At 50.2% G+C, this 14723-nt stretch overlaps 6 protein-coding genes across 6 annotated transcripts; 5 read left to right on the forward strand and 1 right to left on the reverse strand.

The window, feature by feature from the left end:
* The first annotated feature begins 2077 nt into the window (after positions 1 to 2077).
* On the forward strand, positions 2078 to 4500 carry BCR37DRAFT_42841 (uncharacterized protein). The gene is made up of 2 exons (XM_040872292.1): positions 2078 to 2516; positions 2562 to 4500. The coding sequence occupies exons 1-2, from the start codon at positions 2204 to 2206 to the stop codon at positions 4139 to 4141; spliced, it is 1893 nt and encodes a 630-aa protein (XP_040724765.1). The 5' UTR covers positions 2078 to 2203; the 3' UTR covers positions 4142 to 4500.
* Positions 4501 to 6019: 1519 nt separating this feature from the next.
* Positions 6020 to 7773, forward strand: BCR37DRAFT_380281 (uncharacterized protein). Its single transcript, XM_040869449.1, has one exon. The coding sequence runs from the start codon at positions 6064 to 6066 to the stop codon at positions 7402 to 7404; it is 1341 nt and encodes a 446-aa protein (XP_040724766.1). The 5' UTR covers positions 6020 to 6063; the 3' UTR covers positions 7405 to 7773.
* Positions 7774 to 8363: 590 nt separating this feature from the next.
* BCR37DRAFT_380282 (uncharacterized protein) lies at positions 8364 to 10242 on the forward strand. The gene is made up of 2 exons (XM_040869450.1): positions 8364 to 8588; positions 8630 to 10242. The coding sequence occupies exon 2, from the start codon at positions 8670 to 8672 to the stop codon at positions 10182 to 10184; it is 1515 nt and encodes a 504-aa protein (XP_040724767.1). The 5' UTR covers positions 8364 to 8588; positions 8630 to 8669; the 3' UTR covers positions 10185 to 10242.
* Positions 10243 to 10617: 375 nt separating this feature from the next.
* Positions 10618 to 11280, forward strand: BCR37DRAFT_348082 (TFA2 protein; the record flags this gene model as incomplete). The annotated part of the gene is made up of 1 exon (XM_040867820.1): positions 10618 to 11280. One exon carries the CDS (start codon positions 10618 to 10620, stop codon positions 11278 to 11280), a length of 663 nt encoding a protein of 220 aa, XP_040724768.1.
* Positions 11281 to 11282: 2 nt separating this feature from the next.
* On the reverse strand, positions 11283 to 12132 carry BCR37DRAFT_380284 (short-chain dehydrogenase/reductase-like protein; the record flags this gene model as incomplete). The annotated part of the gene is made up of 1 exon (XM_040869451.1): positions 11283 to 12132. Exon 1 carries the CDS (start codon positions 12069 to 12071, stop codon positions 11286 to 11288), a length of 786 nt encoding a protein of 261 aa, XP_040724769.1. The 5' UTR covers positions 12072 to 12132.
* Positions 12133 to 12370: 238 nt separating this feature from the next.
* Positions 12371 to 14680, forward strand: BCR37DRAFT_380286 (P-loop containing nucleoside triphosphate hydrolase protein). The gene is made up of 3 exons (XM_040869452.1): positions 12371 to 12424; positions 12466 to 13196; positions 13237 to 14680. The coding sequence occupies exons 2-3, from the start codon at positions 12671 to 12673 to the stop codon at positions 14646 to 14648; spliced, it is 1938 nt and encodes a 645-aa protein (XP_040724770.1). The 5' UTR covers positions 12371 to 12424; positions 12466 to 12670; the 3' UTR covers positions 14649 to 14680.
* The last annotated feature ends 43 nt before the right edge of the window (positions 14681 to 14723 follow it).

Below are 14723 nucleotides of genomic sequence, written 5' to 3' on the forward strand. Positions count from 1 at the left end.
GGGGGGGGGGGGGGGGGGGGGGGGGGGGGGGGAATTCTCAATGATCCCCCGGAGCCTGCTCATTGGCGGTTTGCTACGTGTGTGTTCAAGCTTGATGACCTGCGTGGCACCTGCTATGCATAACGAACACGCATCCTTGAATCTCGCATCCGGCTACTCTGCACCAAATATTCTGGCAACTCGCCATTGCTCAATTACCTTTCATACCTCAACGACGCTTGTCATCTTGTTACCTTGTCTGTCTTCATGCTCTTATCTTCCTCGCTTCTGCCAACGCTTGTCACGTTGTCTCTGCTCGCGCTCTTACTCGTCGACCACGTTCACAGCTCAGACACGTTTCGCTCGCTAGCATCACTCGGTCCTCGCCAAGACCTCCATCGGCAACTGCCAGTGTTCTTTTTTCAGGGCCTTTGCCATCGCCCACTTCTATCTCGTCTGTTCAGTTGCTTTAGGCTGACAATGTATAAAAGGAGCGCTTCTCGCACCTTTGTAGCATTGTCAGCAACATCAATTTACATTCAATACTATCTTCTGTTTGCAAGTCTCTGCTGCCAAAACCACACTCCTACTACGCTCCCTGTCTCCAACGGTACGCCTTGCTTCGCCTAGTCGTGATCGTTACACATTCTGACTCTTCCTTCTGTCGAAGCTCGGATATTCCATTGGCCTCATTGGCCTCATACTATCTTGCTGCCCCTCGTCTTTGTCTTTTCTCTTCCTGAGAGTCGGTGCCTGCGACCTCCGCTCAGCATCGCTATCCGCTCTCTTGCTCCAATCTGGTAAACATAAGAAGACAGCCTTTTATGCTGTTTTAGTTTTTAGTTTACATACATATTTTATTTTCTATCCCTACATCTGAGTCTGAGCACCCTTGGGTGGGTGGATTCTCTGTTTCGCTTTCCTCTTATTATGGGGAACAGTAGTTGAGCTGAGCACGACGTAGTCTTTTTTTTAGAGCTAAATTCCATCACATCTCGTCCAAATTTTGTCTCCAGCACAAGCAGCCTCTGTTAGAGAATACGATTGATGTACGCGGAAGACGGTGTTGTACAGAAGATAGATAGAATCGGATAACAACTACGAAGTGGAAGTGGGAACTCCTTATGGGGAACGAAAGTGCCAGGGTGTCGAGCGTGCTGCTTTGCGTACCCCAAAATGAATGACAGCGAGATGGTGTAGTGTTCAAGAAAGCGAGAGACCAGAATAAAGCAGAAAGTCAATCTTTAGTCCCAGGCCTTTCTTTGAGCTTGAGCCAGACCTCCATTGCAGTGTTGAGCAAGGCGTGAGACGTTACCCCTCTCGGAATGAGCCGACGCAGACACACTATATAACAGGCCATCTGCTCTCTCTGATCTAGTAACTCATTTGGTGTTTCACTCCAGTGCTTGTTCGTTCGCTCAGATAAACAACATGCAGGAGCCTTGTCGCCAATTTTTTTATTTTTTTTTCGTTCCGTTGTCTTACGTACCGACTCCTCTCAGGACTCTATGGCTTATATAGGATCTCAGCGGTACCGCCGCTTGTTCTGTCTTCGAAAGATACGCGCCTCACGTGTATGGATCTTCCATACTTGTCCTCGCGCGCAATGTATTGCGGCACTTCCTGTCCGTCATTGTTGGCGATCTGGCCTAAGCCGATATTGTTTATATAGCGGGCAACACCGCTTTCTCGCTGTCCTACATGGGGGTAGTTTTCGCCATGTTCTTCTTATTGTTCCCTGCACCGATTGCTCCATATCTTGAGACTTTCAATGAGTTGAGATAACTTGCCGTACTTCATCTTCCTTTGTGTGTATTTGTACTTAGTAGAAGTCCTGACATGTTCGCAGCGTAGATTGGTACGCAGTGCCAGAGGGCATCATGATATATGACCTCTGTGCGCCATCGGAGCGCAAGAACGGGGTCAACGCGGCTGGCAACACGGCAGGAAGACATGTCCTTGGCTCATCAGTCAGCAAAGAGTAGTTCACACAGCCGTATTCTTATTTGCCTATGCTACCGATGGGCTCTCCTGGTCGGCTCTGTGATGCCCAGTCTCTCCCTCTCAAAATCTATGTATTGCTGCTCCTCGCTTGTCTCGCGGTGGCTGTTTCTCTGGTTTCCGCTTTTGGACTCGAGGCAACCGAGATCCAGACGGGCACACCGCGACCACCTCGACAACTAGGCTCTATATCTTCAAGAGGGAGGTACCTTGCGTAGTGGCCATGGTCATGTCACGGCGCAGGCTCATCGCCCTCATTGCAGCCTTCTCCGTCTCACTTCTCGTCTTCCTCTTCACCTCAGATTACACAGAGACTGCGTATGAAGACTGGCAACCTGACCTCAGCAGTATCAGCGGCAGCGGCAGCAGTGACAAACAAGCAGCTCGAGCAGCTTCAAGCGATGTGATCGTACCATCCGCTGCAGCCGTAGTAGCAGTCGTTGCGACACCACTCGCTGTCAACCCAGATGCCATCCAGTCGCCTGAACCTGTCACGCGTGCAGCAGCAGAAGCTGAGCGTCTAGCAAAGGAAGAGCGTGCGAATGCTGCAAAACAACAAGCAGAGGCTGATCAAGCGACAGTAGAACGGGCGCGGACTATTGAACAAAAGCAAGAGACGGTACCGAAGCCTATAGAGACGACTGCAAAGCAAGAGGATGACGCTTCGGAGATGGTGAAGCGGCCGGATGGGCATATCGTCAAGTTGAGTGAAGAGCAAGACTCGGAAAAGTCAACAGCGTCCTTCATGGATAGCGAAGCAGCTGCGGCTGAAGAGATGAAGAAGGAGGAAGCGAGACGGACTGCGGAAGCTCAACGAAAGGAAGAGCTCCGTAAAGCCGATGAAGCGCGGCAAGTAGAGGAACGCAAGAAGGCCGAAGAAGCTGCCAAGATCGAAGCAGCACGCGTGGCGCAAGAGCAGAAAGAGCTTGCATGGGAAGCAGCCGAGACTGGCAAGCAATGGGGCAAGTATGAAGATATTGCCGTCATCATTCGAACCGGCTTCCAGGTACAGAAGCGATTGGAAGGGCCACTCTCTACCTATCTCAAGGACAGAAAGGACAATACACTGGCCATCTTTTCTGATCGAGAGTCGGAAGTCTTGGGCCGCAAGGTGTACGATACCATCAAGCCTTTCTTTGACAAGAACCCAGAAACCTACAACGGCACCAATATGCAGGAGATCTACAACACAATTCAAGCCATGAATAGCGATGGCTCAGAAGTTATTCCCGGCGAGCACAATCAAGGCTGGAAGCTCGATATCATGAAGCAAACCATGTCAGCCGACATGGGCTACCAAATGCTGCACAAGAATCGTAAATTCAAGTGGTGGGCCATCATTGATGATGATACCTACCTTCACCTGCCCACCATTTCGGCCGAATTGGCAAAAGTCAACCACTCGGAAGCGCACTACTTTGGTTCTCCCACTTGGTGTGGTGGCACCCATTTCGCGCATGGTGGCAGTGGTATTGTCTTGAGCGCAAAAGCAATGAGCGATATGTTTGAGAACCGGACACTCGCCGACCGTATGCATGCGAATGGTCTCAATACACCCTACGGAGACCACAACTTGGCCGTCTACCTCAAGGAAATTGATATTCCCTATGAAAACCAATTCAGACACTCTTTCCACGGTGATCCCTTGGAGGAAGTACGATTCAAGCTTGAACAAGTCTGCGCGCCGCTCTTTACATTGCATCACTTGCAGGAAGCTGCCATGAAGGCAACACACGAGATTGTGTTTCGTGATAGGCTCGTTCGATTCTGGGATGTGCTCGATGCTGTTGCAGATTTTAAGGATATGAGTTTGTGGTACAAAGAAGATCACAGCTACAACTTGTGGGTCAAGGACAAGTTGAACCTTGAAAGCGAAGTGGGCAAGGATAGCGACAAGGTGCCTGAAATCTCAGAAAAGATGCCGGTTGTCAAGATCGACAGCAAGCATGAGGAGAAAGAACGTCCCAAGTTGTGTGAAAACCTGTGTCACTCTGGTGAGATGAGTAAAGGCTGCATCACTTGGTCCTACGTCCCAGAGACCCGTGACTGTTACATGGCAGACTGGTTCATGCTCAATACCGGCAGGCCGAGGAAGGGCGTGATTTCGGGAATTTTGGCGGAACGTCTATCCGAATGGCGACGAGCTCCGTGCTACTGGTAGTTGACGCCAAAGTGGAAGTGCATAGACATACTATTCATTTGTAAATAAAGGCAGAGTCACGGTCCTCGACTCCTCGCCATTTCAAGATTTTGGGACTCGTGACGATATGGCAACAACTGGCCAAAGAGACCGTGATAGTCAAGCTGAGACCCAAATATCTGCGCTGAGCTTGCATGCTGTCGTATACTCGCTGTGCTCAGTGGTGAGGTTCAGGGGTCCGATTTGTTGTCAGACCTATTCGAGGTTCACATCGCATTCCCGTTGAGCCAAAAGTGACTAGTCCTCACAGGACAACGATGCAGCTCTTCAAATCCCTACTGCTTGGCTGCTTCCAGGAGTCAGTGCTCGTCAGGGGAAACCCCCTGGACCCACCTTAGAGTCCCGCAGAATCTCGAAGCTCATTTATATCTGCCATTTTTAACGGCAGGCATGGCTGAAGGAGGAGTCAACGCACCTGCCACGTATTCGGAGGACACACAACTCCTACTACGAGCAGATTCACTAGTTGTTAGCAGATTCAGTCCGCTGATGGTTGTGTAAGCGGCGACGCTTCCGTGGTGTAGCCTCGCAATGTCAAGTCGGCGCGATCTCAGCAGCGAAGCTCATCCATCACAGCGATGCCCCTTCTCAGAGATAATCAGATTTCACGACCGTCCATTGCTCCTGTAGAATCTGCTGAACGAAGTTGGCATTGCAGATTTGGCCTTTTAAGCACACTGCAAGTACATTATTACAAAGACAAACCTACTGCCGAGTGCTCTTGGCAAGATGTCGTCCAAGGAGATCGAGCAGTCAAAAGGAGACCGCGTCAACGTGGTCAGTATCGACCACAAAGACCCAGCCGAGGATCGACCTAGATTGTGTCAACGTCTATTGCCAAAGCGGTCGAGTCAAGGCTCAGTGTGCGGCTTGGACATTCATCCCGGGGACTCGAGAGTGTCCATTTGTCAGACGAATAATTCTCAACCTTGGCCAACCACGGGAGGATGACTCTATCACTGTAATCTTGACTAGCGTTGTTGCTGAGCACCATTATCGGAACTGCCTCGATCGGAATGGATGCATCGTGGAAATTGATGACGAAATTTCATAGATGAGTACTATTGCAGACCTTTGGCCAGAGTAGAACACCTCTTTGAGCCGCTTCCATCTGAAAATGTTCGGCTGAGACCAACAGCACTTTTATAGCCCACGGACAGGACTGCAGGTTCGAGCTTAACTGCATTGGTACAAGGCATCGGCCTTTACCATCTCTTGCTTCTGTCTATTGTTGCATGCACACGCTCTGATCATGTCGTCACTCTCTGTAGAGCTCGCTCAACTGAAGGGGCAGCAGAAGAACGCTGAGGGGCTGCTTCGCTTCCGGAAGTCGTGATGGAGATCTGTTAGATGTTGATGTATGCTTCTATACCTCTGTGCCTGACTGGGACTGCCCCGTCTCGGGCTTATTCTTCCTCGCTGCACACCACAAGCTACGCGAACGAAACAAAGTCGCCATGTATCCAGGAGCCTGGTAGTGACGACTTGTTACGTCTGCAATTCGCGTCGACATCCTCGCAAATATTATTACGATTCTCCACTATACGTCCGGCTTGTTCATTATCTCCTTTCACGGCCACCAACCACCCCTGGCCCGCCTTTGCGCACCAATACAGTCGCAGACAACAGCATGAACGGCATGTGCTTTGTTATGCATGGTAGCGACACATGTTGCATCGTGAGACCAGTTTAGAGCAGCATAACGGACACTTACGGCCGACGCGTAGTCCGAGTGAGGGAATGCACCTCCTGAAGCAAGTGCAAGAAGATGAGGGGAAGGATAAGGACACGTAGGAGTAAGGAAGCGACGCCTTCATATCACAGCAGCCAGTTCGACAACTAGGCTCTTTATCTCCAAGAGGGAGGTACCTTGCGTCGTGGCCATGATCATGTTACGGCGCAGGCTCATCACCCTCATTGCAGCCTTCTCCGTCTCACTAGTCGTCTTCCTCTTCACCTCGTTTGACACAGAGACTGCGTATGAAGACTGGCGACCTGACATCAACAGTATCAGCGACAGCGTCAGTAGTGGCAAACAAGCAGCTCGAGGAGCTTCAATTGATGCGTCTAAGAGCGAACCAGCTGCGGCTGAAGAGATGAAGAAGGAGGAAGCGAGACGGGTTGCTGAGGCTCAACGAAAGGAAGAGCTTCCTAAAGCTTGGTGGGGAGCAGCCGAGCCTGGCAAGCAGTCGGGCAAGTATGAACATATTGCCGTTATCATTCGAACTGGCTTCCAGGTACAGAAGCGATTGGAGGGGCCACTGTCTACCTATCTCAAGGACAGAAACGATGATACACTGGCCATCTTTTCTGATCGAGAATCGGAAGTCTTGGGCCGCAAGGTGCACGATACTATCAAGCCCTTCTTTGACAAGAACCCAGAAACCTACGACGGCACCGACATGCAGAAGATCTACAACTCAATTCAAGCCATGAGCAGCAATGGCTCAGAAATCATTCCCGGTGAGCACAATCAAGGCTGGCAGCTTGATATCATGAAGCAAACCATGTCAGCTGACTTGGGCTACCAAATGCTGCACAAGAATCGCAAATTCAAGTGGTGGGTCATCGTTGATGATGATACCTACCTTCACCTGCCCACCATTTCGGCTGAACTTGCAAAGGTCAACCACTCGGAAGCGCATTACTTTGGTTCTCCCGTCTTATATGGCGGTACTTATTACGCGCACGGTGGCAGTGGCATTGTCTTGAGCGGAAAAGCAATGAGCGATCTGTTTGAGAACCGGACACTCGCCGATCGTATGCATGCGAATGGTCTCGATACGCCCTTTGGAGACCACAACTTGGCCTTTCACCTCAAGGAAATTGATATTCTCCTTGAAGACCGTTTAAGACAATCTTTCCGCGGCCATCCCTTGGAGGAGGTACGATTCAAGCTTGAACTAGTCTGCGCGCCGCTCTTTACATTGCATCACTTGCAGGTAGCCGCCATGATGGCCACACACGAGATTGTGTTTCGTGATAGGCTTGTTCGATTCTGGGATGTGCTCGATGCTGTTGCAGATTTCAAGGACATGAGTTTGTGGTATAAAGAAGATCACAGCTACAACTTGTGGGTCAATGACAAGTTGAACCTTGAAAGTGAAGTGGGCAAGGATAGCGACAAGGTGCCTGAAATCTCAGAAAAGATGCCGGTTGTCAAGATCGACAGCAAGCATGAGGAGAAGGAACGTCCCAAGTTGTGTGAAAAATATTCTCCTTGAAGACCGTTTAAGACAATCTTTCCGCGGCCATCCCTTGGAGGAGGTACGATTCAAGCTTGAACTAGTCTGCGCGCCGCTCTTTACATTGCATCACTTGCAGGTAGCCGCCATGATGGCCACACACGAGATTGTGTTTCGTGATAGGCTTGTTCGATTCTGGGATGTGCTCGATGCTGTTGCAGATTTCAAGGACATGAGTTTGTGGTATAAAGGAGATCACAGCTACAACTTGTGGGTCAATGACAAGTTGAACCTTGAAAGTGAAGTGGGCAAGGATAGCGACAAGGTGCCTGAAATCTCAGAAAAGATGCCGGTTGTCAAGATCGACAGCAAGCATGAGGAGAAGGAACGTCCCAAGTTGTGTGAAAACTTGTGCCGCTCTGGTGTGGAGAGTGAAGGCTGCATAACTTGGTCCTACGTCCCAGAGACCCGTGACTGTTACATGGCAGACTGGTTCATGCTTAATATCGACAGACCAAGGAAAGGCGTGATTTCGGGAATCTTGGCGGAACGTCTATTCGAATGGCGACGAGCTCCGTGCTACTGGTAGTTGATGCCAAAGTGGAAGTGCATAGACATACTATTCATTTGTAAATACAGGCAGAGTCACGGTTCTCGACTCCTCGCCATTTCCAAATTCGGGACTCGTGAAAGTATGGCAACAACTGGCCAAAGAGACCGTGATACACAAGCTGAGACCCAATTAGTTGCGCAGAGCTTGCATCCAGTCGTATGCTCACTGTGAGGCTCAGGGGTCCGATTTTCATGGCAGGCGTGGCTAAAGAAGGAGACAACGCATTTGACACGTAGACAAAGATACAAAGATTTACTTCCTACTAGGCTACAACTTACTATTTGCTAGCGAATTTAGTACGTTGAAAGCCATATCTAAGGCGCTAAGGCGGCGGTACCATTGTACAGCCTGCAAATTCACGGCGGCGCGATCTTAGCAACGAAACCGCAAATACTTTTCAAAACCAATCTTCTTGCCGAGTAGCTTGATCTTTTGTCGTCGAGAAGCACTCGGTCGGCTCGGAGGCGCTACGCTCTCAAGTGATTGAGCACCTCGCATGCTGAGTGCCTGTCCCTCCTTGCAATACAGCTCGGCGTGTAGCGAGACTATCCTCTACAATTGAGCTGTACAGCTACATTTGATCAAACAAGACTCCCACGCGGCGCTGTCGGTAGATGCTATCAAGCTTTCAGACTCCTACTGACTCATTAGGCTGACTTTGCCGCGAGTGTTTGTTTTCTGGGACATCGGCATGAATCGGCCGGGACTCAGATTCGTCTTCCTGTGCATGTTGATTATTGGATGGCTGATAGTGCTCAAACTTTATCAATTCAACGGCCGAGGCTATGCGATCAATAAAGATCTGCAATCACCAAATGATGCTCCACATGCGTCAGCAGAGGAGGCCACAAAGGCACTGATGCAAGAGACTGCCAAGCTGTCTCACGCTAGCAGTGTTGTGCACTCCAAATCTCCACCTCAAGAAGAAGCGAGCGTCGTACCAGAACGACCAGAATCTCAAGGAGACAAACCTTCACAAGAAAATCCAGATCTTGCTCACCAAGAGCTGACAGTCGATGATATTGCCGTGATCGTCCGCACAGGCTGGCAAGTACGCGACCGGATCAACGGCTCTCTATCGACCTACTTGAAAGACCGCTCGCCGAATACACTTGCAATTTTTGCAGATCGAGAGTTTGTTGTTCCTGGCTATACTATCCACGACGCCCTGAAGCCCTTTTTTGAGAGACTGTCCCAACACTTTGGCCAGTCAACGCAAAAGAAGCTCTACGACAAGATTCAAGAGCTGGACGATGGTGTGCTCAAAACCGTTCCAGGAGAACACAACGATGGCTGGAAGCTCGACATTTTGAAGCAGCCCATGTCGGCAGATTTGGGCTACCACATGCTAAGCCAAAAGCGTTCCTTCAAATGGTGGGTCATCATTGACGATGACACCTATTTACACTTCCCATCGATCATACCAGCGCTTGCTGAATTGGACCCAGCTGCCAAGCACTTCTTTGGAATGCCAACCGGCTTCGACAAGGTCACCTATGCGCAAGGTGGCAGTGGCATTCTACTGAGTGATGGTGCCATGGAGCAACTCTTTGGTGATCGAGAGTTCGCTGATGCAATGCACATCAAGGGACTGGAGGCAGTCTACGGCGACTACAATCTGGCCGCTCATTTGTACGAGCGATCTATCTTTTTGGATCAATCTCTTGCATTCATGTTTCATGAGCATCCCCTGGCTGACATCAAGTGGGCTATTCGTGATACTTGCGCACCATTGTTTTCTGTCCACCACATGCAGCCATCAGCGATGCGTTCTTTCTCAGAGTTGATTAGATTTCACGACCGACCATTGCTCCTGTGGGATCTGCTGAACGAAATTGGCATTACAGATTTGGCCTATAAAACAAACCACAGTTACAGTCTTGCAGAGACAGACTTACTGCCGAGTGCTCTTGGCAAGATGTCGTCCAAGGAGATGGAGCAGTCAAAGGGAAACCGCGTCAACGTGGTCATCATCGACCATAGACACCATGCCGAGTTTCAACCAAAGATGTGTCAGCGCCTTTGCCAAAGCGGTCAAATCAAAGCTCAGTGTGCGGCTTGGACGTTCATCCCAGAAACGCGAGAGTGCCATTTGTCAGACGAAATAATCCTCAACGTTGGCCAACCACGGAATGATGACTCTATCACTGGAATTTTGATCAGCGTTGTTGCTGAGCACCATCATCGAAAGTGCCCTGATAGTTGATCGATGCATCGTGGAAAATGATAACGATATCTCATAGATGAATACTATTGCAGACCCTTGATCGCGGCTTGCAGTTGGCGCCATCTGAATTGAAGATGTTCGGCTAAAACCAACAGCACTGTTACAGGCTTACAAATTACAGCCCACGGACATCTGGACTCTGCTGCAGCTGAACTGCAACAATACAAACTAGTACAAGGCATCGCGCTTCATCATTCCTTGCTTCTGTCTATCGCTGCATATATACACTCTGACCATGTCGTCACTTTCAGTAGGGCTCGCTCAAATGAAGAAGCAGCAGAAGAATGCTGAGGTGCTGCCTCGCTTCCGTGTGACGCAACCTCTTACAGCTCGTCCGCCTTCTGCAGCGACCTCACCTGGCGCCTCGCACAATGGAGATGAGCCACCAAGGAAGAAGATGAAGCCTGCTCAGATGGTCTACTATGACGAAGGAACCGGCAACCATATGCTCTCTCAGATGCAATATTCTCTTGAGTATCTCAAGCGCAATCTGGAAGGCAAGACACAGCAAGAGCTGGAGAATTACTTGTCCAAACCCATCACACCAGCTCTGGAACATGTGCTGCGTAGGAATGAACGGATCTCCTATGATTCCGAGACACGCTTGTATCGCTTTCGGCCAATCTACAACGTCCGAAGCGCGCCGCAGTTGTTGGCGCTCTTAAGTGCTCAGACCGTGTCGCAAGGCCTGATTGTCAAGGACCTCAAAGAAGGCTGGCCAACTTGTTACGAGGAGCTCGATCGGCTAGAGGCTGAAGGACAAGTGCTCTTGATACGCAATCGGAAGGATGATCGTCCGAAGACTGTTTGGCCGAGCTCGCTGGAAGATGCGACCAATATTGACAAAGAGTTCATCGATATCTATCTTGATTCTGCTATCCCTGGGCGGGATCAATTACCACGCGAGTTGGAAAGTCTGGGGTTGAAGCCTACCAGCGTGGATCCAATGACTGTGGTGCACAAAAAGCCGGGCGATGCATCAAAGCAGAAGAAGCCCAAGGCGCGGCGACACAAGGTCACGAATACTCACATGGGAACGCTCAAGGATCTTGGTATGCGTAATCCGAAGAAATAAGGTGCTTAGTATGGAATTTGTTCGCCCTTCCAGTCAAATTGCCGACCACCAGACTCTGTCGTCAGAGTTTGAATCACCTCATGAAGCTTGCAAGCACTGAACTCTGGTGAAAAAAGTTTTTCCTCCTTTGTGCTTGCCCAAAACTCGCGCGAGAGATGCGTCTTGACAGTGCCTGGATGCAATGTCACGGAGATAGCCGGCCTCTTGGTCATCTGAAGGTTGTTTTGCAAGGTCTTCGACAACTGGTTTGACGCTGCTTTACTCGCGCGATAGGCAAACCACCCACCAAGCTTATTGTCAGCAATAGAGCCTACGCGGGCGGTCATGATTGCAAAAACTGCTAAATCACTCGGCAGACCGTCCTCCTGCGTCAGCTTCGCACCACGTTTGGGCAACAAATCGCTAAAGTGCTTGATGGCCAACATGGGACCCAGCGTATTGACCTTGAACGTCTCGAGCGAGTCGTCGTAATTGATTTGCTTTGGAGTCTTTTCTGGATTGATGAGAACGCCAGGCGTGAAGAGCGCCAACCGCAGGTATCCCTCTTTACCGAGCTGTTGCTTCATCTGCGAAGCGGCTTCAGACACTGTGGCTTCGTCCTTGTAATCCACTTGCAGCATTGTGATGCGCGATGCATCAACATCGAGGCCTTCCAGGAGTCTTTGCTTAGTAGCACCTAGGTCTTTACGCGCCGTTGCAAAGAGTGGCTGTTTTGTATGTTGCAGCAGCTGCCGCGCTAGGGCGAAGGATAGACCTGACGAGCCTGGACTGCATAGTATATGACCCGCCATGCTAGCTATCTAGGAAAGTACAGCTAAATAGCTTGAGCTTGAGCAATTGTAAGTGGTCTCTGAAGATGGGTGCACTCATGACATAATCGCGCAACTTGACCTGACAGGTCGACCGCACAACGACCACACGACAACAATGAGTCGGCATAGGGATGTGCGGAATCTAGATACAGAGGCTCTGCTTGATGACGAAGCAGGTGGCGATGCGATGACTCCTGAAGAAGCAGAGCGTCTGGATCAGGCGGTTGATGCCATCACTGAAAGATTGGGTGATGGCTTTGCGATCAAGGAAGTCAGGGATACAGCGTGGTATTACTACTTTGACGTGGACCAGTCAACCAACTATCTGCTCGGTATGAAAACGGTTGATGAATGCAAATGCTGACTGCGATAGAGCAACATGAGAAACGGCAAGCAAAAATCAATGCTTCCAAAGCTAAAGCGAAAACAGCTAGCAATGCTGCAAGTACAGGTAAGTCTATTCCCCTGCTCGTCTGTATGCTGGCTCCTCCTCGTTGGAGAAGGAGAATGATGGTGCTCGGATTCGCGAGGAGGAAGGCGTGTATGCCAGGCTTGTCTCGCATCATCATCTGAAAGACATGCTCACATGCTGTTCCCAAGAACTCGAACAAGAGGCCCTTCCGCTAGACCGCCGGAAAGAGGCTGAAAGTGAAACGAAGGTTCAAACCGCTCAGCTTGAAGTGGTCGAGCCGCCAAAGAAGCTAAGCAAGCTCCAACAGCTTGCCAAAGATCGTGCTGCGAAGAAGAAAGCGGCAGCTGCTGCTGCGGTCGCGAACGAGCCGAAAGAAGAACCAGCTCCAGTTTCTCAGGATCTGCAGCCTGTTGAAAAAGTCACTGAGCAGGAGACGTCCCAGTCTCCAGAGGACACTTCCACTCCTTCAGTTGTCCTGGAAGATGTGGAACTTGCAGAACCTTCTGCATTTGCTACGACAATCGCTCGTGCGCGAGAGGAGTATCCTTACAGCATACAACAGCCAAATCTGACGGGACATACTAACCAAGTCTTTGCAGTAGCTCCGACCAAGAATCTTGTACAAGCACAGCAGTCGTTTTCACAACCTAGTCCAGACGATGTCGTCCGCAAAGCACAGCAGGGCAGCAAAGGTATTTCTCAATCAAGAGGAAGCACAGAGCTAATGAATAGGTATGAGCAAGGCAGTGACACCGGCACCGGCTGTGACAGAGCCTGCTGCAGAAGACACCCCAATACCGAAAAAAGCAAACAGACCGCGCAAAGGACGACCCTTCACTGCTACCAAGAAGCACCTTTCGCTCGTAGTGGTCGGTCATGTCGATGCTGGCAAGTCGACCCTCTTTGGCCGGCTTTTGTACGATTTGGGTCATATTGATGAGCGCAGTATGCAGAAGCTCAAGAAGGAGTCGGAAAAGATTCAGAAATCATCTTTTGCTTTCGCATGGGCCATGGACAGCAGTGACGAAGAGCGCCAACGGGGCGTTACCATTGATATTGCCACAAATTCATTTGAGACCGAGGCAAGCGAGTTCACAATCCTTGATGCGCCTGGACACAAGGACTTTGTGCCGAATATGATTGCAGGCGCTTCTCTCGCAGACTTTGCAGTCTTGGTGATCGATGCGTCGACTGGAGCGTTTGAGTCTGGCTTCGACGCAGCTGGGCAGACCAAGGAGCATGCGATTCTCATTCGAGCGCTGGGTATTCAACGTGTTCTTGTGGCCGTCAATAAGCTAGACAATATTGACTGGTCTCGGGATCGCTTCAACGATATTCAGGTGCAACTTTCGACATTCATGACACAGACTGGCTTCGAAGCGGTGAATTTGGCGTTTGTTCCATGCAGTGGATTATCAGGCATTAATGTAACAAAACCTGGTGAAAGTGGGCTTGGAGCATGGTACAAGGGTAAAACTCTACTACAAGAGATGGAAGCTGTTCCGGCAACAGTGCGCAATGATCATGGCCCGTTCAGGTTGATGTTGTCTGACATCCAGTCATCGCCGAACTCTAGCAACATTGCCGTGACAGGTAGAATTTGCAGCGGCGAAGTGCAGAAAGACGATGTCGTGCTGTGTATGCCAAGCAAAGAACTCGCAATGGTCAAATCAGTCCTGGTGGGCAGCTCCCTTCAAGAAGCTGCGTTTGCAGGAGATACTGCGACATTGACGCTGTCCCAGATTGATCCGATGCATCTCCGGACTGGCGATGTGCTTTGTCATGCAGATATGCCGCTTGATAACGCGACCAAATTCAAAGCACGAGTCGTCACATTCCAGGTGCTTCGACCATTGCTGGCCGGTTCTTCCATCATCATTCACCGTGGACGCTCTGATGTGCCTGGAGTGATCAAGTCCTTGGAAATAGTCGACAAGTCAGCTGATGGAGCTGGTCCAGCTAAACAGGAGTCACTGAAGAAGGTACGGCATGTCGTGGGCAACACACAGGCCATCTTGGAGATTGAGCTGGTGCGTGGTGTTTTGCCACTAGAGCCGTTCAGCGCAAACAAAGACATCGGCCGTGTCATCCTACGCCGAGAAGGTGAAACTGTGGCTGCAGGAGTCGTGATGGAGATATGTTAGCTGTTGATGTATGTATCTATACCTCTGTGCCTGAATGTGACTGCCCCGTCTTGGGCTTACTCTCCCTCGCTGCAA

The sequence above is a fragment of the Protomyces lactucae-debilis genome, assembly GCF_002105105.1.
Source record: "Protomyces lactucae-debilis strain 12-1054 chromosome Unknown BCR37scaffold_11, whole genome shotgun sequence".
Lineage (NCBI taxonomy): Eukaryota > Fungi > Ascomycota > Taphrinomycetes > Taphrinales > Protomycetaceae > Protomyces > Protomyces lactucae-debilis.